The 22,332-nt window shown below is 34.1% G+C and overlaps 1 protein-coding gene across 5 annotated transcripts in view; it reads right to left on the reverse strand.

Moving 5' to 3' along the window:
- The window catches only part of CALCRL (calcitonin receptor like receptor), a 133,574-nt gene that overhangs the window by 37,369 nt on the left and 73,873 nt on the right, over positions 1-22,332 (reverse strand). For 3 of the 5 annotated variants that reach the window (XM_040227776.1, XM_040227772.1, XM_040227773.1), the window contains 7 exons: positions 17,279-17,369; positions 17,038-17,107; positions 15,514-15,605; positions 13,095-13,230; positions 10,561-10,671; positions 10,357-10,469; positions 8,836-8,927 (listed from right to left, as the gene is read on the reverse strand). In XM_040227776.1, the coding sequence (XP_040083710.1) occupies positions 8,836-8,927; positions 10,357-10,469; positions 10,561-10,671; positions 13,095-13,230; positions 15,514-15,567 (506 nt within the window). In that variant the 5' untranslated portion in view covers positions 15,568-15,605; positions 17,038-17,107; positions 17,279-17,369. The remainder of the gene's footprint in view (positions 1-8,835; positions 8,928-10,356; positions 10,470-10,560; positions 10,672-13,094; positions 13,231-15,513; positions 15,606-17,037; positions 17,108-17,278; positions 17,370-22,332) is intronic. The other 2 variants (XM_040227774.1, XM_040227775.1) reach the window with 2 other exon arrangements.

The raw sequence follows: 22,332 nt of genomic DNA on the forward strand, positions 1-22,332 counted from the left end.
ATTGAGTTTATCACCTTAGGAATATTCCAATTCTATGAGTCAAATGAGTCTTTCCTTCAATGTCTTCCCACAGCTCTTTGTTGCTCCACAATAATTTTTTTTATTGTTTTTGTTTTTTATTTTGTATTACTGACTCTATACATGGACATCACCAGATGGTCAATACCAAAATCAGATTGATTATATTCTTTATAGCCAAAGATGGAGAAGCTCTATACAGTCAGCAAAAACAAGACCAGGAGATGACTGTGGCTCAAATCACGAACTCCTTATTGCCAAATTCAGACTTAAATTGAAGAAAGTAGGGAAAACCACAAGGCCATCCAGGTATAACCTGAATCAAATCTCTTATGATTATACAGTGGAAGTGACAAATAGATTTAAGGGATTAGGTCTGATAGATCGAGTGCCTGAAGAAGTATGGACAGAGGTTCATGACATTGTACAGGAGGTTATGATCAAGACCATCCACAAGAAAAAGCAATACAAAAAGGCAAATGGTTGTCTGAGGAGGCCTTAAAAATAGCTAAGAAAAGAAGAGAAGTGAAAGGCAAAGGAGAAAAGGAAAGATACACCCATCTGAATGCAGAGTTCCAAAGAATAGCAAGAAGAGATAAGAAAGCCTTCCTCAGTGATCAATGCAAAGAAATAGAGGAAAACAACAGAGCAGGAAAAAGTAAAGATTTCTTCTAGAAAATTAGAGATACCAAGGGAACATTTCATGCAAAGAGGGGCATAATAAAGGACAAAAATGGTATGGACCTAACAGAAGCAGAAGATATTAGGAAGAGGTGGCAAGAATACAAGGAAGAACTATACAAAGAGATCTTCATGACACAGATAACTATGATGGTGTGATCACTCACTTAGAGCCAGACATCCTGGAGTCTGAAGTCAAGTGGGACTTAGGAAACATCACTACAAACAAAGCTCATGGAGATGATAGAATTCCAGTTGAGCTATTTCAAATCCTAAAAGATGATGCTGTAAAATTGCTGCACTCAATATGCCAGCAAATTTGGAAAACTCAGCAGTGGCCATTAGACTGGAATAGGTCAGTTTTCATTCCAATCTCAAACAAAGGCAATGTTCAAACTATCACACAATTGCACTCATCTCACATGCTAGCAAAGTAATGCTTAAAATTCTCCAAGCCAGGCTTCAACAGTATGTTATCTATGAAATCCAGATGTTCAAGCTGGTTTTAGAAAAGGCAGAAGAACCAGAGATCGAATTGCCAGCATCCACTAGATCATAAAAAAGCAAAAAAAAAATTTGAGAAAAAAAATCTACTTCTCTTTGTTGACTATGCCAAAGCCTTTGACTGTGTGGATCACAATAAACTGTGGAAAATTCTGAAAGAGATGGAAATACCAGACCATCTGACCTGCCTCTTGAGAAATCTGTATGAAGGTTGAGAAGCAACAGTTAGAACTGGACCTGGAACAACAGACTGGTTCCAAATCAGGAAAGGAGTATGTCAAGGCTGTATATTGTCATCCTGCTAATTTAACTTATATACAGAGTACATCATGCAAAATGCCAGACTGGATGAAGCACAAGCTGGAATTAAGACTGCCAAGAGAAATATAAATAACCTCAGATATGCAGATGACACCACCCTTATGGTAGAAAGTGAAGAAGAACTAAAGAGCCTCTTGAGAAAAGTGAGAGAGGAGAGTGAAAAAGTTGGCTTAAAACTCAACATTCAGAAAACTAAGATCATGGCATCCAGTCCCATCACTTCATGGCAATAGATGGGGAAACATGGAAACAGTGACAGACTTTATTTTTTTGTGCTTCAAAATCACTGCAGATGGTGACTGCAGCCATAAAATTAAAAGATGCTTGCTCTTTTGACAGCATATTAAAAAGCAGAACAGTACTATGTCAACAAAGGTCCGCCTAGTCAAAGGTATGGTTTTTCCAGTAGTCATGTATGGATGTGAGAACTGGACTATAAAGAAACCTGAGCACTGAAGAATTGATGCTTTTGAACTCTGGTGTTGGAGAAAACTCTTGAGAGTCCCTTGGACTGCAAGGAGATCAAACCAGTCAATCCTCAAGAAAATCAGTCCTGAATATTCTTTGGAAGGAGTGATGCTGAAGCTAAACTCCAATACTTTGGCCACCTACTGCAAAGATTGACTCATTGGAAAAGATCCTGATGCTGGGAAAGATTGAAGGCAGGAGGCGAAGGGGTTGACAGAGGATGAGATGGTTGGATGATATCACCGACTCGATGGATATGAGTTTGAGTCAGCTTTGAGAGTTGGTGATGGACACAGTAGCCAGGCATGTTGCAATCCATGGGGTCGCAAAATGTCAGACATGACTGAGCAACTGAACTGAACTGAACTATGATATACATATAATATTAGATGACTAAGTATAATCTACATGCCTACATGATTGATATAGTCTAAGGGCAAAATTTGTTCCTTTTACCATTTACTGGAATATCACTACATGCCAAGTACTTTTTGAATCTTCTCTGCCAATATTTGAAATAATGATATGACTCATTATAAGGAAACAGGCTAACTGAAAATCATAAATCAGAATAAGACCATACTATCAGTAAATGTGAGATGGCAAGATTTGCATATATCTCATTTTTTTAATTACTGTATTTCACTATCCATTAAAATTAACTTGTGCCTGAAATCAAGTATATAGCACTAACTCATCATTAAAGAATCTTTTTTCTCATTGGTAGCTTGATAGGGATTGCAATGAATCTATAGATTGCTTTGGGTAGTACACTCATTTTCACTATATTGATTCTTCCAATCCATGAGCATGGTATATTTATCCATCTATTTGTGTCATCTTTGATTTCTTTCACCAGTGTTTTATAGTTTTCTATGTATAGGCTTTTTGTTTCTTTAGGTAGATTTATTCCTAAGTATATTATTATTTTTGTTGCAATGGTGAATGTAATAGTTTCCTTAACTTCTCTTTCTGTTTTCTCATTGTTAGCGTATAGGAATGCAAGGGATTTCTGTGTGTTAATTTTATATCCTTCAACTTTACTGTATTCATTGATTAGCTCTAGTAATTTTCTGGTGGAGTCTTTAGGGTTTTCTATGTAGAGGATCATGGCATCTGCAAACAGTGAGAGTTTTACTTCTTCTTTTCCAATCTAGATTCCTTTTATTTATTTTTCTGCTCTGATAGCTGTGGCCAAAACTTCCAAAACTATGTTGAATAACAGTGGTGAGAGAGAGCACTCTTGTCTTGTTCTTGACTTTAAGGGAAATGCTTTCAAATTTTTACCATTGAGGTTAATGTTTGCTGTGGGTTAATCATATATGGCTTTTATTATGTTGAGATATGTTCCTTCTATGCCAGCTTTCTAGAGGGTTTTTATCATAAATGGATATTGAATTTTGTCAAAGGCTTTCTCTGCATCTATTGAGATAATCATGTGGTTTTTATCTTTTAATTTGTTAATGTGGTGTAACACATTGATTGATTTGTGAATATTGAAGAATCCTTGCATCCCTGGGATAAAGCCCACTTGGTCATGGTGTATGATCTTTTTAATATGTCGTTGGATTTTGAGCGCTAGAATTTTGTTAAGGATTTTTGCATCTATGTTCATCAGTGATATTGGCCTGTAGTTTTCTTTTTCTGTGGCATCTTTGTCTGGTTTTGGTATTAAGGTGATGGTGGCCTCATAGAATGAGTTTGGAAGTTTACCTTCCAATTAGAACAAATAATTTCACAATTTGCATGGAATTTTAAAAAAACCTCAAATAGCCAAAGCAATCTTGAGAAAGAATGGAACTAGAGGAATCAAGCTGCCTGACTTCAGGCTATACTACAAAGCAACAGTCATCAAGACAGTATGATACTGGCACAAAGACAGAAACATAGATCAATGGAACAAAATAGAAAGCCCAGAGGTATATCCATGCACCTATGGACACCTTATCTTTGACAAAGGAGGAAAGAATATACAATGGAGAAAAGACAATCTCTTTAACAAGTGGTGCTGGGAAAACTGGTCAACCACGTGTAAAAGAATGAAACTAGAACAGTTTCTAACACCATACACAAAAATAAACTCAAAATGGATTAAAGATCTAAATGTAAAACCAGAAACTATAAAACTCCTAGAGGAAAACATAGGCAAAATACTCTCTGACATAAATCATAGCAGGATTCTCTATGACCCACCTCCCAGAGTAATGGAAATAAAAGAAAAAATAAACAAATGGGACCTAATTAAACTTAAAAGCTTTTGCACAAGGAAGGAAACTATAAGCAAGGTGAAAAGACAACCTTCAGAATGGGAGAAAATAATAGCAAATAAAGCAACTGATAAAGAATTAATCTCAAAAATATACAAGCAACTCTTGCAGCTCAATTCCAGAAAAATAAGCAACCCAATTAAAAAAATGGGCCAAAGAACTAAACAGACATTTCTCCAAAGAAGACATACAGATGGCTAACAACCACATGAAAAAATGCTCAACATCATTCATTATCAGAGAAATGCAAATCAAAACCACGATGAGGTACCATCTCACCCCAGTCAGAATGGCTGCTATCAAAAAGTCTATAAACAATAAATGCTGGAGGTGTGGAGAAAAAGGAACCCTCTTACACTGTTGGTGGGAATGCAAACTAGTACAGCCACTATGGAAAACAGTGTGGAAATTCCTTAAAAAACTGGAAATAGAACTGCCATTGACCCAGCAATCCCACTGCTGGGCATACACACTGAGGAAACCAGAAATGAAAGAGACATGTGTACCCCAATGTTCACTGCAGCACTGTTTACAATAGCCAGGACATGGAAGCAACCTAGATGTCCATCCAGATGAATGGATAAGAAAGCTGTGGTACACATACACAATGGAATAGTATTCAGCTATTAGAAAGAATGCATTTGAATCAGTTCTAATGATGTGGATGAAACTGGAGCCTATATACAGAGTGAAGTAAGTCCGAAATAAAAACACCAATATAGTATATCAATGCATATATATGGAGTTTAGAAAGTTGGTAATGATGAGCCTATATGCGAGACAGCAAAAGAGACACAGATGTAAAGAATAGACTGTTGGACTATGGGAGAAGGTGAGGATGGGATGATTTCAGAGAATAGCATTGAAACATGTATATTATCATATGTGAAATAGATTGCCTGTCCAGGTTCGATGCATGAGACAGGGTGTTCGGGGCTAGTGCTCTGGGATGACCCTGAGGGATGGGATGGGGAAGGATGTGGGAGGGGGGTTCAGGATGTGGAACACATGTACACCCATGGCTGATTCATGTCAATGTATGGCAAAAGCCACCACAATATTGTAATGCAATTAGCCTCCAATTAAAAAAAATAAGTTAATTAAATAAAATAAAAGCAGAAAAAAATTAAAAATATAGAATCTTTTTTAGTTCTCTTTGGAAAATGAATAGTTAACTGTAGTTTCATGATAAACTCTAAAAATAAGCAATGTAATTAGTTGAAAATCTTAATTTTTCTGTTATGTAGAGGGCAAAAACCAAGCTCAATATATTGGCAAGATATTTATTTGCTAATGAGGTTTTGCCTGTGTAGCATGCCGCAATCTTTCTTTTAAAGCTTAGAGATTTGTGGCTTTTAACACACACACACACACACACACACACACATATACATTACATATAGTATTCTTGATTTTTTTTAAAAGAAAACCTGTGTGGTGGATTCATGTCAATGTATGGCAAAACCAACACAGTATTGTAAAGTAAAAAAATAAAATTAAAAAAATATATAAAAATAAAATAAAATTAAATTTTATAAAAAGAAAAGAAAACCTGATTTTCTTCTGAAAAAAATAAAGTTTATTAATATGTTGAACATGAATACCATATTTGGGACAACATTAATTTTTTAACTTCTCTTTTAAAATGAGAAATGGGTCTTCAGTGATAGAACTGACAGTTTACTTTGAGCAAGAACTTTTTGATAATTTGTTACAAATTATCTAGAGATTGTATCATAATTTCTGTTTTCAGAAACTTGTGCCTTCTTAAGAACCTTCGATATGAGTTACTTTGGGGAATTTTAATGGCAATTAAACTCAATTGGCAATTGAATTCAAATGGCAATTAAATTTTAATGGCAATTTAAATTAAATTAATTGTAAATTTAATTATTTAGGAAATGTTTTCCATATTTGAGGGTAAAAATTCTCTTCAATTTATTTTGATACATTTTTATACAATTTTGGAAGAAAGTCACATTTTAAAATGTATAAAAATGTTGAATTAATTTTCTTCAGTGGAATTTTTTTAGTTTCTAATGATGCCTAGATAATGTCTTAAATCAAAAGTGCCATTAAAATTCCCCAAAGTAATTCATTTTGAAGGTTCTTAAGAAGGCACAAGTTTCCAAAAACAGAAATTATGATACGATCTCTCAACCCTATGATTTTGAACCCATGAAAGATAATCATTTGGTTCATATGTTATTTGCTGTACTTTGAATTGTGATGAGCTGTGTCAAGGCTATGGTTTTTCCAGTGGTCATGTAAGGATGTGAGAGTAGGATTGCAAAGAAAGCTGAGTGCTGAAGAATTGATGCTTTTGAACTGTAGTCTTGGAGAAGACTCTTAAGAGTCCCTTGGACTGCAAGGAAATCCAACCAGTCCATTCTGAAGGAGATCAACCCTGGGATTTCTTTGGAAGGAATGATGCTAAGGCTGAAACTCCAGTACTTTGGCCACCTCATGCGAAGAGTTGACTCATTGGAAAAGACTCTGATGCTGGAAGGGATTGGAGGCAGGAGGAGAAGGGGACAACAGAGGATGAGATGGCTGGATGGCATCACCGACTCGATGGACGTGAGTTTGAGTGAACTCCAGGAGATGGTGATGGACAGGGAGGCCTGGCGTGCTATGATTCATGGGGTCGCAAAGAGTCAGACACGACTGAGCGACTGAACTGAACTCAACTGTGGGCTAAAAATGGGTGTTCCAGTTAAAAACGAACCTAACATCCAATTATCTAATAATTCTTGGATTTGAATTATCTTGATGTGCTATTACTGTAGTCGGTTCTGAATCATGTTCCAAGATACATGTTGAAGAAGATGAAGGAGGAGGAGAAGGAGTAGGAGAGTAGGGGGTAGGGAGAAGGAGAGCAGGGAAAAGAAGAGAGTAAGAGAGAGACAATGAGAGTGACAGTAGTGATGATACAGTAAAGTACTCTTACTCTTCACACTACAGTCTGTAATTCTGCTCCTGATCATATTTATGAAGACCATGTCAATGTATAAGATAATGCATGTATGTTTTAGATTTTACTTTCCTATCAATTTAAAAAATCACAGCTAATGTATAGAATTAAGAAATTAGAAGAGGAGGGTAAAATGGGAATTTAGGATTAACAGACAACACTACTATACGTAACAGAACAATAATGTCCTATAGCATAGGGAACTATATTCAGTATTTTGTAATAACCTCTAGTGGGAAAACATCTGAAAAGAATATATGTGTGTATATTGATGTTGTTCAGTCGCTCAGTTGTATCCAACTCTTTGCGACCCCATCCCATGGACTGCAGCACGTCAGCTTTCCCCATCCTTGATGGTGAGAGATGGTATGTGTATATATAAGTATGCATCTCCTGGAGACGGTGGGAGATGGTGTGTGTACATATATACATATGTATATATTTGGGCTTCCCTGGTAGCTCAGCTGGTAAAGAATCTGCCGGCAATGCAGGAAATCCCAGTTTGATTCCTGAGTTGGGAAGATCCCCTGGAGAATATATAGACTGCCCATTCCAGTACTGGGCTTCCCTGGTTCTCAGACGGTAAAGAATCTGCCTGCAATGTGGAAGACCTGAATTCAAACCCTGGGTCGAATCTGAGTGACTAAGCACACCATAGAACACGTATATATATTGTATATATACATGCCTACATACATACAGGCTACCCAAGAAGGGTGTTAGTGGTAAAGAAACTGCGTGCCAATGCACGAGACAGACATAAGAGATATAATTTGGATCCCTGGATCAGGAAGATCCTCTGGAGAAGGGCATTGCAACCCACTCTAGTATTCTGGCCTGGAGAATCCCATGGACAGGGGAGCCTGGGGGGCTACAGTTCATAGTGTCATGAAGAGTCAGACATGACTGAAGTGACTTAACACACATTGCCACATGCATATATATATATATATATATATATACACACACACACACACACACATGTATGTACATGTAACTGAATCACTTTGCTGTATACCTGAAACACTGTAAATCAACTATATTTCTATTAAAAAATAAATTGGAACTGACTTTCCCTCCAGCTCCCAAAAGAATAAACTGAAAGTAAAATTCAAAGCATAATTTAACTATTTTAAAGATTATCCCCCCAACACCAGGAAAATTAACCTAACCACAAATATTAAATTATTTTTAATATTAAATATTAAAAGTCATTGTTATTTTTTGTACAAAATACAGTTCTTACAACGTACTATGTATGCTGATAGTAAAATTGATCAAGAAGTTGAAAATTTAATTGGGCAGACCTCTAACATTTCACAATTTCCAAAGCAAATACAGATAGGTTTGCATACTGGTTTTGGTTCCTTTCTTACTGCATGACAAGTTAAGCTTCAGAGAGTTCATCAATCTCTTTTCTCTATATTTTATAAAGTCAAGACAAAGTCAACATATTTAAAATTATTTTAAATATCAATTTATTTTAAATATTATAAATCATCTATATTTCATATATTTTATCAGCACATGACATAAACATGGATATGACACTGCATTCACCAAAGATAATCAGTAAATTAAAAAAAAATTTCATGTACTTACTTGAAATAAAAGAATATGCCAAGTGAGATAAGCAGTGATGCAATAGATAATACATGTCCAATTATAGTCAGGTAAAACAAATTCAGTGCAGTCTGTAATTTGTATGAATAAAACATTAATTAATGCTAATATCAATGCTATAGTTCTACATGTGTATAAGCCCCAAATCAATAAAATAACATATGTTTTTAAAAACATGTGATCTGATAACCTAAGCCTTTAGCAAGCAAGCCAGTAAGTATTTGAATACACCTTGAATGAAGAATATCTATAAAGATTTATCAGGTGATATAAAAATTTATCAGGTGATATCAAATTTTATAAATTGTTCTTTTTATTTAAGAAATTAGAAGTCATATTAAACATATGAAGAAATAAATTTATTGATCTAGGTTTATAAAATGTGAAACCAGCATTTTAAACTTTGGAAGACATTGACAATTTTCACTCTATCGGTTTGTGCACCTTAAATTGAGTTTTGTTTGTTTAATTTAAATGCCAGGTAAGGCTTCTTTCCCAACTAAGTTTCTTTTTTCCATTTGACAAACTTGATACTCCAAAACAAATCTCAATATTATAATGTATAGGGGCCTCTGATCTGTACAAATAAATTATTTTTCTTGGTTTTAACTTTATCTCTTTGATTTTTGTCTTTATTGTAACTTACCATTTTAATGTGTGTATATATATATATATATATATGTTCAAACCCTTCTTTGAATAAATAAAGAGTACATGATTTATAATGAGAGCTGGCAGTTATCAAATCCTTAACATAGGCTTGTTAGTTTTCTAAATATTTTCCGTGTATTTAGTCAATTCCTATGAAAACCTTGAGGATGGGTTCATTATCCTCATTTTAGACGGGAAGGGACTGAGGCAGATGTTCAAGTTTGCCCAGGGTCACAGTGGATAAAGAGCAGAAACACGAAGTGAGAAACCAGAACTCAGTTTTAATCACTGTGACAAACCACCTCCACACACACACGTGTGCAGATATGTGCAGTCACTCTGTATAGAAACTATTTGTTGTGGCAAACTGTGCCAACCTTGACTTTAATGTATGATGGACGTTAAAAGTGGGAACGCCAGTGAGGGTGAACTAACAGCCAGTCAGTATGAAAGTCTTTGGCTGGGATGGCTAGATCTGTTTATTACCCCCTGGGCTTGTCTTGTTCTCTTGAGCACAATTCCTGAGTGTAACTATAGGAGTTCCACCACAAATGAACATTTCTTTTTTCTTACACTTTTAAACTATGTTTACTTTGGAAAATTCTAAACTACAGTACTGAGACATTGACTTGGAAATAGACAACTACCTAGCTGGATTGCTTCTTCAGTGTAATGACTAAATCTACAATAATTATTTCTATGAAGATATTTTTCTTGACTTTTTTTTTTATGAAAAGGCTTTACAGTGGAATGAATGAACACTAGCTATATTTTCTCTGATATTGTATCAGTAACTAACTTTCAAAGTAGATAGTGTAAATTCAGTTTGAATTCATAATTATTACATACCTTCACTTTCTCATGTGTGTTAACATTACACTGGGTATAATTTGTCCATGTTCTGTTGCTTGCTGGATGTCTAAACCAGTTTCCATCTTGGTCACAGATTTTTGTAACTTTTTCTTTAAAATTGGAAAGGAAATAGTAATTTAGTTAACCGAGGGTTTATTAAATAGATGTCAAAGAGATTCGTATATAAATTTCTGCTTTTACCTGAAGGATCAAAATCCTGAAAGTAATCAGGGCAGTGCTGCATTGATTCCGTTCCTGCAGCAACATCATTCCAGCACAGCCATCCATCCCAGGTTCTGTTACAATAAATGCCTTAAGGAGAAAGTAAAAATCAGGGCTTACTAACCTCCCTCTAGTTATACAGAAACACATGAAGTCTTCATGGTTAACTCACGCTAACAGGGAATACAGACTGTCTACTGAAAATGAAGACATCATATAAAATCTTTATAACAATTACTTGGATTATTCACAAGGTAATTATTAGAATAACTAATTGTTAAATTTAGAAATATCTAAACAAATATATGTTTAGCTTTAATTGTCATTCTCAAAGGTAGCTATTTATCCAATAAATTGAATGGTCTTTGCTCATTTTCCTTAACCATTAAGTATTGGTTAATTAGTGTCCCTATTTTTGAAATTCAAAAAATATGGGAAATTGGAAATGTGTTCTATTTTAGAAACTGTATTCTTAGGGCAAGTTATAGTATTTTTTGAAGTGAACAAATGAACATTCCAATATTTCTTATTTTACCACATTAACCCTGATACACACTTATTTAAGGCCCTCCACCAAATTCTAGCTCTTATTTTCCTTCCTTTTCTTTTCAAATGAAGTAAAAGTGTTTAATCTTACATTCTTTTCTTACCTACATGCAAAAACCTCTTACATGAAAAAAAGTTTAAAGGCATAGAGAAATAAAATGACTAAAACTTTCTAAAGTTATATAACAGTCTGTAATCAAAGAGGGTAATTTTTTGCCATAAGTACACATAGAAACTTGAATGTTGCATGAGCTGTTTATTATTATTAACAGATTTGCACAGCAATCTCAGAATCAATCTAGGCCTCACAGAAACAGAAAACATTCTATCGGCCTGAAAATCTAAATATTTCTAATTAAAAATAAAACTCATATAGTCTGTTTTCCCTTCTGTGATTTTCAAACTCTTTATTTAAATAGCTTGCATCCACTTTATTACCAAATAAAATGCATTTTGAGGCCTGTCAGAGAAAATTTTCCTGATCCCATTTTAGAAAGCATTTTAGACAAGTCTTTACAGAGCTCCAAAAGATTCCACAACACTGACTACATGATAGACAGAAAGGTCTAGAATTTCCCCAGCTGTGTTACATGGCGTTTGAGTGAGACATGAAAAGGTTTTCCATTAAAAAAGTTTTTGTGTTCAAATAGATTTGGAAAACACAAAGTTAAACACATTTCTTTATTACAGGGTTTTTTTTTACAGTATTTAAAATGATAGAGAACATTATGAATCTCCAAGAGGAAGATTTATTATGTAGTGATCCTGAACTTTATCACAAAATTATTTTGTTATAAAACCCTAATAAATATATTCCTATTATTAAGAAATTAGATTTGAAGCTAGCTTGCACACATATCTAGATCATTTGGAAGGCATTAATTCAATAATTTAAAGCTAATAACACTTAGACTTTAAGGGAATAAAGTGAGAGGCTGGATCAGTTAGCACAGAATTTGTATACAGATTTTAACTATTTGATAATCCAGTTCCTACTGAACTAATATCAGACAGTTTGTCATTGACATATTTTAGAGATATGTTTTAACTGGATTATATTGTAATAAAAATATTTGGACAGATATATCAAATTGTTTTGATATATATTGGTTAGATTAAGATTCCAAGAGTTGATCAATATGGAAAATTTGCTTTTTTTTCTTTCTCACAAGCAAGTTAATTTTGACATTTACAAATATTAACAGTAACCTACTTTTAGCATATTATGTGTATAACAAACATGTTTTATACTATAAATATTTTCTCCCCAAATTAAATTGTTTCTACTGATTTAAAAATATATAAAGTCTTTATGTTTTTCTTTGTTTCACTAAGAGTTTTGCACTTTATATTTTAAAGATAATCCTGTCTTTAAGGTTGCCAGATAAAAAACATGGTGTTTTCGTGCTTTGGGTTTCACTTTTGGTTTTGCTAAATTTGGCAACTCTACTGTGCTACTCAGAATTAAGGCATATATGTGACACTTAGTAGGCCTTCAATAAATCTTTCAAAAATACCTTAAAAATATCTAATGGAAACAGAAATTCACGATTTCATTAGCTTTGCTACCAAATGTACTATACATAGTATGTGTTATGCAAAAACAAATTGTCATTTTATTAAGCGCCTATCAAGAAGTTTGTGAAAAAAAGAAATATAGATCACATAAACTGAAGATCGACTGTCATTGATTTAATTCAAGACACTTATTTTATATTTTAAATATCTTTATACTATATAAAAATACTAAAAATATCCCTGTCATGTATATTTTTATTAGAATTTTTAAAAAGAGTAAGATAAATTACATAATAAACTGTTCTTCACAAATAATTAAAACTGCACATATACTAGAAAAACTAGCAACTAACCCATTTTTAAGAAGGAACCTAAGAGACCAGCAATGATGTAATGGGGTAGTTTTCTTATAAACTATATCAAATGCATTTAAAATTAGTCATGTTTACCTTCTGTTTGTTGAACAGGGTCTTGCATAATTTTCTGGTAACATTCATATTGAGCTGTCATGATTTTATTTCTAGTAACACCCAGCTGAATTAAGTCATCAGGGTTATCTTCTTCAGATTCTGCTATAACAAGAATCTAAGGAATTAAAGAAAATAAAATTTCATAATTGTGAGAATGTTAGAGACAGTCCCTCACAGTGAAAAATAGTAAGTGCAGTGATGTGCTGCATGGTCAACAGGCTCTGGGGGGCACTTCTTGACTTTCAGCGTTTGCCAGTTTCCATGGTGTAAATATCCCCACCTCATCCAATATTCAACCACCACAAAGAGCTGCCAGTGGCAGCAGTGGGAAGTACAGTCCACAGTTCCCCCTCAGAGCCTGTGGGGGCCAGCTCCAGGCCAGCTTTCTGGAATGCAGACAGCTCTATTCAAACTCCACCTCTACTTTTCAACCTGGCAATGTTGAAAAGATATTTAACCTCCACCCTGGCACACAGCCCCACCAGAACCTCTGCTTTCTTATTGTAAAATGGGTTAAAATAGTATCAAGATAACAAAGGGGAAGTATCTGGCACATGGTGAATGCTCAAATTTGTTGCCATTTTTATATTTACATTTTGATAAAATAATGAAAGTTCATTTATGCTGTTGGTTAATAGAATTGTATGCACATCAATAAATGTTTTAGACAACGTCTATATTTATATTCTTCCACTTTAGCAGTAGTATTTTAACCTTCACTTACACTTTAATTTCTACATGACTTTTTTTCCTTGTTTCATAGCATGAAGCCGATATACACCTCTCTTCAACTTTATTTCTTCTTCACTTTTGCATTATTCCTATCTATTTTCCATAAACAGTTATCTTTCTATTCCTGTGTTGATTCCTTATTCTTAATTTTCTTACTGCTGTTCTCTAGCAGTAAGTTGAATTTAATTTAAATGTAAAATAAATACTAATAGTCCCTCAGTGTGTGACACCACTCTAGTTTTCCCATCACCTCACCATTATTCAACATTAACTTTTTCATTCTTAGATTGGTTTTAATTTCTTATGGAGTTGTTGTGCTGCACATATTAAAAATGAAAATTTACATCAAGGAAAAATATTTTTCTCCTGTTCTCAGTTTTTAGAATTGCATAAAACCAATATCATTTTTATTCTTACTTTAAAAGCCAGATATGCATGTTGTCTGAATGAATTCAAGAGAAACGGTCCCAATTCCTTAAATTACAATAATCAGGTTGGTAATCTGTTACAGAATTACCTGCAGGGAACCAGCTTTGGCCCGTGCAGCTCATTGGCAGGCTCAGTTGAGGGTGGGAGCCAGAGAAACAGAACTCCTGTTTCTTGAATTCTAGTCTGTTTACCTAAGATAACATCTGAGAAGCATAGAATTTGGGCTGCTCCTAGACTTGAGAATGTTTTTAAATACAAATACTAACAGGAATGTAGTTGTGCTTTTTTCCCATTTAAGTTTTCTATATTTTTCTTGAGTCTCTTTTCTTGACTCTTCCTGGGGTTTACTTGGAAACACCAGAGGAAAATTATTTGCTGGCACAGAGTTAGACGAGATTATGTCTCTCAGTTTCTCATGCATATGATAAGAGTATTTGTTGTTGTTGTAGTAAGAGTATAGTTGTTGCTTTAATAAGGGAGAAAGATGGGAACAAAATATTTCTGTAAATAAAAATAACATTAAATGTTTAAAGCATACAGCCCCTCTAGTAGAGCAATTGCTTTTTAGTCATCTTCAGTGCCCCCTCCACTTCCAGCCCTACCTCCCCTGCATAACACGCAGAGGCATGCAGGAGTGCACATACTCACATACACATCTGCCCCAAACTTAGCATCAATGCCTGTCAGAAAACGGACATTTCATACTTATTTGAATGAATGGATGAGGAAATTAATTTAAAACATAGTGATTGGTTCCAAAATGCTTTTCAGTCAATACAAGTCAATCAGTTGGCAGAATGGGAAGAAAATCAACAGGCTGGAATTGCTTTTTTAACATAGCTAACTCAGAATCAGCAGGTCTGATTGAAAATATTTCATCTATTATGTATGACTGTGCTATACAGCCTTTCCTTTTTTTTTTTTTCAAACTCTTGTAATTACTTTCCTCTGGTGTCTGTACCGCTGTGTCTATCATACTTCCTCACTTTGATACCATCCATCCCAATGCAACATAATACTAGGGGGCCTGTTACAGAACTAAATGCCTAAAAAGGTACACTGAAAGAAAATGAATTATTGCTGTGTTGATTAGATATAAAACTGTACTTTATTTATGCATCAAATAACTATATGTATGTAATTTTGTGTTATTAACCATTATCAATGATGGGTATATTAGAAGTTAAAACAGAAATAATCATAGGTAGGGGGATACATTAGACAAATTTATGCTTACCATGAAAAAAGGCAAGAGGAACAGAAAAGACAGGAAAAACTTTTTCTCCATCATTAAAGCCAAAATGAAATATGCTATATATATAAATCAAACTGCAATAGAAAACAAAAAATATAATTCAGCAATATATATGAAATAAATATACATGGCTCTCAATGGAAATTTCTTTTAAACCTCATGATAAAAAATAAATAGAAACTACATGATAATTTTGCTTTAAGGATTTGATTAACAGTTTTATGAATTACAAATATTAAAAGCATCATAGTTTAAAATACTAAAGAGCTAAATTAAATACATTTTAATTTAATTTAGTTAGCTTTTCAAGCAGGAAAGCCTCTTACAGATGTAATTTTAAATAATTAGAAATCATCTTCTTTTTGTTTGTTTCTGTCAAACATCAACATGATTCATCCCATAGATATACATATGTCCCCTCCCTCATGAACCACCCCGTTCCACCCCTCTAGGTTGTTACAGAGCCCAGGTTTGAGTTCCCTGTGTCATACAGCAATTCACACTGGTAATTTATTTTACATATCCTTAAATTTACCAAAATTTGAATTAAAAAATTAGAATAAAATGATAAAAAGTATCAGAGTAAAGTCTCACAAGACATAAAAACACAACTTTTGATAGCATGCTGCTGCTGCTGCTGCTAAGTCACTTCAGTAGTGTCTGACTCTGTGCGACCGCATAGATGGCAGCCCACTAGGCTCCTCTGTCCCTGGGATTCTCCAGGCAAGAATATTGGAGTGGGTTGCCATTTCCTTCTCCAATGCATGAAAGTGAAAATTGAAAGTGAAGTCACTCTCACTTTCACTTTGATAGCATATTTTACTATAAAGCTTATTTATTTCCAATAATTATTAATCTTATTTTTAATTTTATGTCTTCAGCAATTTAAGGGAAAAACTGAATTTAGGCCCATTCTTTGAAAGCTAACATCCATAAGTCATAAAAAATGGACTTTTACTTCAATACAAATTACTCTTCACTGAAGGATTCACTTTTTATAATAAAAATAGTTCCCTAACCCATCTATATTATTAAAATAAGTTTAAAGGATATGGAAAATAGCAAATAAAAGTATTTCTGTCAAGTGTTTGTAATGTTAGATATAGATCCCTGCTAACTTCTTAATTCTAAGAGGCAAACATCACAGGAATAAAGTGTTGGCACTTACTCTCCAAAAGTTCCATCACCAATCTACTCTGGTAACATTTTTATGAAATATAAATGACCATGGTTTAGTCACATAATATATTTATTTAGCTGAGTTAAAAATATTTTTCAAAGGAGATAAAAATCTAATCAATAAATATTTGCCAGTGAACTATGAACTTAGATTTAACTTCATTAGGAAATGTGTTGTGATTTCTATTACAGGGCAAATGTTAGAATAAGAATTATAAAAATCTTTTCTTCATTTTACTTATCCTTTGTATTATCGCATGCAATGAGAGCACACCATTAACTAGCACACAGAATCTATGCCACTGCTTGACCTCATCAATGACTTACCTAAAAGAAACTTCTCTTTTTATTGTAGCAGTCTTCCAAATAATGTTTTCTTTTCAGTCAGCTACACTGACTTAAAAAAATACAATGAAAAAACAAAGTATTACATTGAATTTAGATTTAAAAAATCATGTTGTAATAGAAAATAATGAATCAAAGTTTTTACAATTTAATGATTAATGAGTTGATATTTTAGTTTTTATTACATTGTACCATGAGAAAAATCTAATTTTCTGATACTTACATTCACAATTGTCTCCAGACTCAAATCACATTTTCTCTTGGATCATATTCAAAATTGTCTTGAAGAATATCTTAAATCTGGAGGTCATGACCTGAAATATTGATATAATAATTTTATTTCAATGAACAAAATCATTTCCATGATAAATTAAAATTTTCAAAGAAAATGCCATTAGTAAGATGATATTTTTATTAAGCTACTCTGATTTTTTAAAATCTTTTGCTTACAATATTTGAGTTTTGTCACAAATATTTGTTGTTTTCCATCATGTGGAGACGTTTATGTCAATTTTCATTTATCCAGGATGGTTGAAACACTGAGCAATTGACTATTTTACTTAAGTAAATATCAAAAAAGTAGAATACAATAAAATAATTTTCAAATTAAACTGTTTTTTAAACTTCCTTTGAATAATCTGAGCTTTCCTGGTGGCTCAGATGATAAAGAATCTATCTGTAATGTGGGAAACCTGGTTTGATCCCTGGGTTGGGAAGATCCCCTGGAGAAAGGAATGGCTACCCATTTTATCTAATATTTATTGGAATGTGTTAGTCTTGGTTATTTAAATCTAATTCCCTAGCTGATATGGTTCCTCACAGACAGAAACCACATTGATCTTTCTTTTCTTTGTGTCTGGAATAAATGAAAAAATGAAGAAATAAAGTACTTTAGAAGCTTAAGCTTACAATCCAGAACACTAATCATAACTATTAGTGAATTATCATTTCTTTTATTAGAAGACTGTAAGTAGTGTTTGCGGAGAAGGCAATGGCACCCCACTCCAGTATTCTTGCCTGGAAAATCCATGGATGGAAGAGCCTGGTGGGCTGTAGTCCATGGGGTCGCTAAGAGTCGGACATGACTGAAGCGACTTAGCAGCGGCAGCAGCAGCAAGTAGTGTCTGAATCTATACTGACACTGAAAATTGAGGGGAAACTTCAGCATGTTTACTTTTTTACAAAATATAAGTCCTTTATTCCATCTTTGAGTTCAGTGGTTGGTTGGGTATTTGGATTGAATGCTGCTGCTGCTAAGTCGCTTCAGTCGTGTTCAACTCTGTGTGACCCCATAGATGGCAGCCCACCAGGCTCCTCCATCCCTGGGATTCTCCAGGCAAGAACACTGGAGTGGGTTGCCGTGTCCTTCTCCAATGCATGAAAGTGAAAAGTGAAAGGGAAGTCGCAGAGTCATGTCCGACTCTTTGCGACCCCATGAACTGCAGCCTACCAGACTCCTCCATCCATGGGATTGAATAAACAGTAGTTTACCATTCTATCTTTGGAAGTCATAAAGCTTAAGACAAATTTAAAACATTGGTAGCCCACATTTTTTCTGTATTAAATATGTATAAAATGTAAAGGAATATTATTTTATTTGGAAATCAGATTTTTATGAAACAATGCTTTGATGATTTACACAATGCAGGATTAAATTATCCTTAATGTGTATATGGGCTCAAAAATTGAAGGAAAAGTTGCCTCAAAAAACATGTTTGAAGTTTTCCTATATCCAACATATTTGAAAAACATTTCATGCAACACTAGCAGCCATTTTTGTTGCTTAGCTAATGGGTTTCAGAATCAGAGTTCCAAAAAATATCTTAGTGAAATATCTCTTAGTGTTCAAAGGATCATCCTGGCACCAATAATTAAGATGAGTTTATTCAATGCACAAAATATTGATCAGTGCAAGTAATTCCACTTTTATAGCTTTCTTACTTCACCCTATTCCCTAGTGATCTGGAAAGTGGGCTACTAGGAACAAGATTATATTCTGCACTGTATATATTTGTAGCATTCCTAATCAAAGGGCAGGTTTATGATCCCTGGTTTTATCAAACTTTGAAGCAGCAATTTTGGGTGGCAGTTTCTCAACAACATGGTGGATACTTGTACTCTTTAGATCTGGTAATGTCTGTTTCATGCAGTGATCCAATTTGCTTGCATCATCTACCCTACAAAGGATTTATCAAATTTCCTTCCTGGCAGACATATGGCATGAAAATGCTAGTGATGGAAGAATCACCCCTTTTACCAATATTCTTACATCTTACATCAATTCTTACATCAATAATGTAAGAATCATGACTGGGCATACAAATAATGCCACTGCAGATACATCTGAAGGTCAGTTTAGATTAAGTCTCATATTTATGAGTATGGCATGATTATTGTCAGAAGTATGCTTAATTGTATGCCTCAGCTTACATTTAATCATACTGAACCAACTCACTGGTTCCTGGTATACAGCTTCTCATATGTTCATTTAGCAAGTGGTTCTCTCCTCTATGTTTAGCTTATTCCAGATTTATCTTTCCTGAAGTTCACATTATATTAATTGATCAAAGATGTTAAGTAAATCATTGTAAATTTCTCATATCTAGTTAAATTATTTATTGACAACTGAGTTTCATGTTGCTTGCTGAAATATAGTAGGTCCCATTCAATTTTGAAGAGAGATCAAGTACATAATTAAAGGAGGTCAAATTAAATGACTAATTCTGCCAGTGGATTTTTCCAAGTGAGCTCAGGTTTGTTTAACAGGAAAAGCACTGCTTCAAAACTGAGAAAGCTCTAATTTAAACTCAAGTCAATCTCTAATCACAGTGGTACTAGCAGTAGTTATTGGCATTTTCTCTTTTTAACTGCTAGCCTAGTCTCACAGATCCTATAAATATTATTATCACATCTCAAAATTATAATAGAAGATTTGGTTTTACTATTAGAAATAAAATAACTTTCTTTACTGTACATATGAAATAAAAAATAGTTTATAAATAATCTACAAGCTTCTTGCTCCAAGAATTACCAAAATAAAATTTAAATGACTTATTTCATCACAGAAAGAACTTCGACTTAAGACCTCAAATAACTTTTGAAATATAGCTTCCTAATCACTCATAGCTTTGTATAGCATCATTCTGGGTTCATTTCTTAAAATTGCAGTAGATCAGCAACACAAGGTAGTTCTCCGTTTTTTTAACAGTTTTGCATTTCCAAATCCACAAAATTTAACCAATCTTCTTGGCTTGATCAATGTAAAAAAAAAAAAAAAAGGTTTATTCTACCTAAACATAATAAATCAGTGTGACTTAATCATTTATCAGAACACAAAATCATAAATCCAGTACCTTTCAAAATTGCTTATTTTCTCAAATTTGTATTATACATGTACATACTTCTCATAAATTTTTCTTAGTAAAAATTCTTATTTTTAGTTGACTCATCTAACCCTAATATTAAAAGTGTATGTCCACTCCAAAATTAAGACAAAAAAAACAACTTTAATCTTCCACTCCTCGATTTCCAAAATATCCTGGATTGTCACAAGCCCTAAGCCGTGTTCTTTTCTTCATTTGTTTATCTAGTTACTATAAAACTGGCTAACAGAAGCATTTCCCACAAATATCTACTTTGCCATTAAGTATCCCGAACCTTTGTGTGAGCAAAGTGAGGCTGTTTCCTATCCAAGTACACGCTTTCCTTTATGGCATATTAAACAAGCTCCATTTTTCCTGATTCAAAACAAGGAAAAAGCACTCTTCGCTCCCAATATCCTACATGTCTATGGCAAATGTCAACTTCTTTCTCTCATTCACACTGTGTGGAACAGATTGTGAAAAGTGTTCAAGTACAAGATCCTGGTTACTTTTTATTATCTTTTCACTGCTTATTTTTTGGCAAAACCTAAGTCTTTGTGCTAGAATGATTCCTGCTATTACCATCTTTACTTCCACTAGGGTCTTTGAGAAAGAAATGCCCTTATTTCCCCACCCCCATCCTGACCTGGACTGTTCCTAACACTTTCAATAAATGAAGCAGTAAGAAAATTAAAATATAAAGAGACTTCTCTTTCTTGAAGATCTGTTACTGGAATGTAAGAAACTCAAATTATTAAGCTTTTTTTTTTAATAGTAAGTCTTGAGGCTTTCATTATTGAATGAACAAGTAACAAATCACTGTTGTAACATACACCAGGGTTCCACAGAGTGTAGGTTAATGGATCACCTGTACCAGAATCATCCCCAGAACTTGCTCAACACATTAGAATGTCTAGGTCCCAGAACAGAAACTCTGAATCAGAATCTTCAGAAGAACTTGGGAGTACTTTTTGTAAGCACCCGAGGAAATTCTTGGCCTGCTAAATTTTGGGAAGCACAATACAAACACATCATCCTCATTTGGCCATGCTGAAACCTGGACATACTTATGTTCCTCTGTCTCTAGGTGCTGGCCAAACTATTTTAAAAGTGCTATTAAGTATAAATCAAGCAAAATATTCTGCAGTGTTCCCAGGCACAATAACTACCTCAGAACTTCCAGAGCAAGTTATTCAGATATATATGTTAAAAGATTTCATGTAATATAATTATTACTCTATACTGTTCGTGCTTCTGGATTGTGAGTGCATGAAGAATAAGACATGAACCATATTTATTAGGGAGTTAGGACAGGAAAAAGGAGTCCAAAATAGCAGTGGCTAAAAGACAAAGAAGGGAAAAGCCCATGAAAATAGAATAAAGGAAGGTCCGAGGACCAGAGTAAGGACCTCAGGTGAAGCAAACAGCCTTCGGGCAGGCTCAAGGGGAGGAGACAAAAATATATAAAAAGAGGAGCCAAAACTGAGCTGGGGGCTTCTCTTCCCGTCTTTTGGGTCGGCCCACCCTCATGCCTCAAGGATGTATTTTCCTTTACTTTCTAAATAAAACTGAGCTATAACAGTGGTCCATCCATCACTTCAAATTTTTGCTGCAGTGACACAGAACCAAGGAAATTACTCCCCAGACATGTTCATCCCTGTGACTTCAAACCCTAGCAAAGTGGGGTATAAAGGGGGTACATAGATAGTATGTTTGGAGTAGGTTATTTACAAAATGAATTCAATCGAGTTGAAGAAATCTGGTGTTACAGGATGTTCTCAGCTGTCTCAAACATATTATAATTTTCTGACATCTTTAAAAAGTCATTGCCTGGATTGTAATCCAAGAGATTCAGATTCAGTGCATCTTTATTGTAGCCAAGGGATAAGCTTTTTATCAAGTTTCCTAGGTGATG

Source organism: Oryx dammah, unplaced genomic scaffold, assembly GCF_014754425.2.
Source record: "Oryx dammah isolate SB20612 unplaced genomic scaffold, SCBI_Odam_1.1 HiC_scaffold_27, whole genome shotgun sequence".
Lineage (NCBI taxonomy): Eukaryota > Metazoa > Chordata > Mammalia > Artiodactyla > Bovidae > Oryx > Oryx dammah.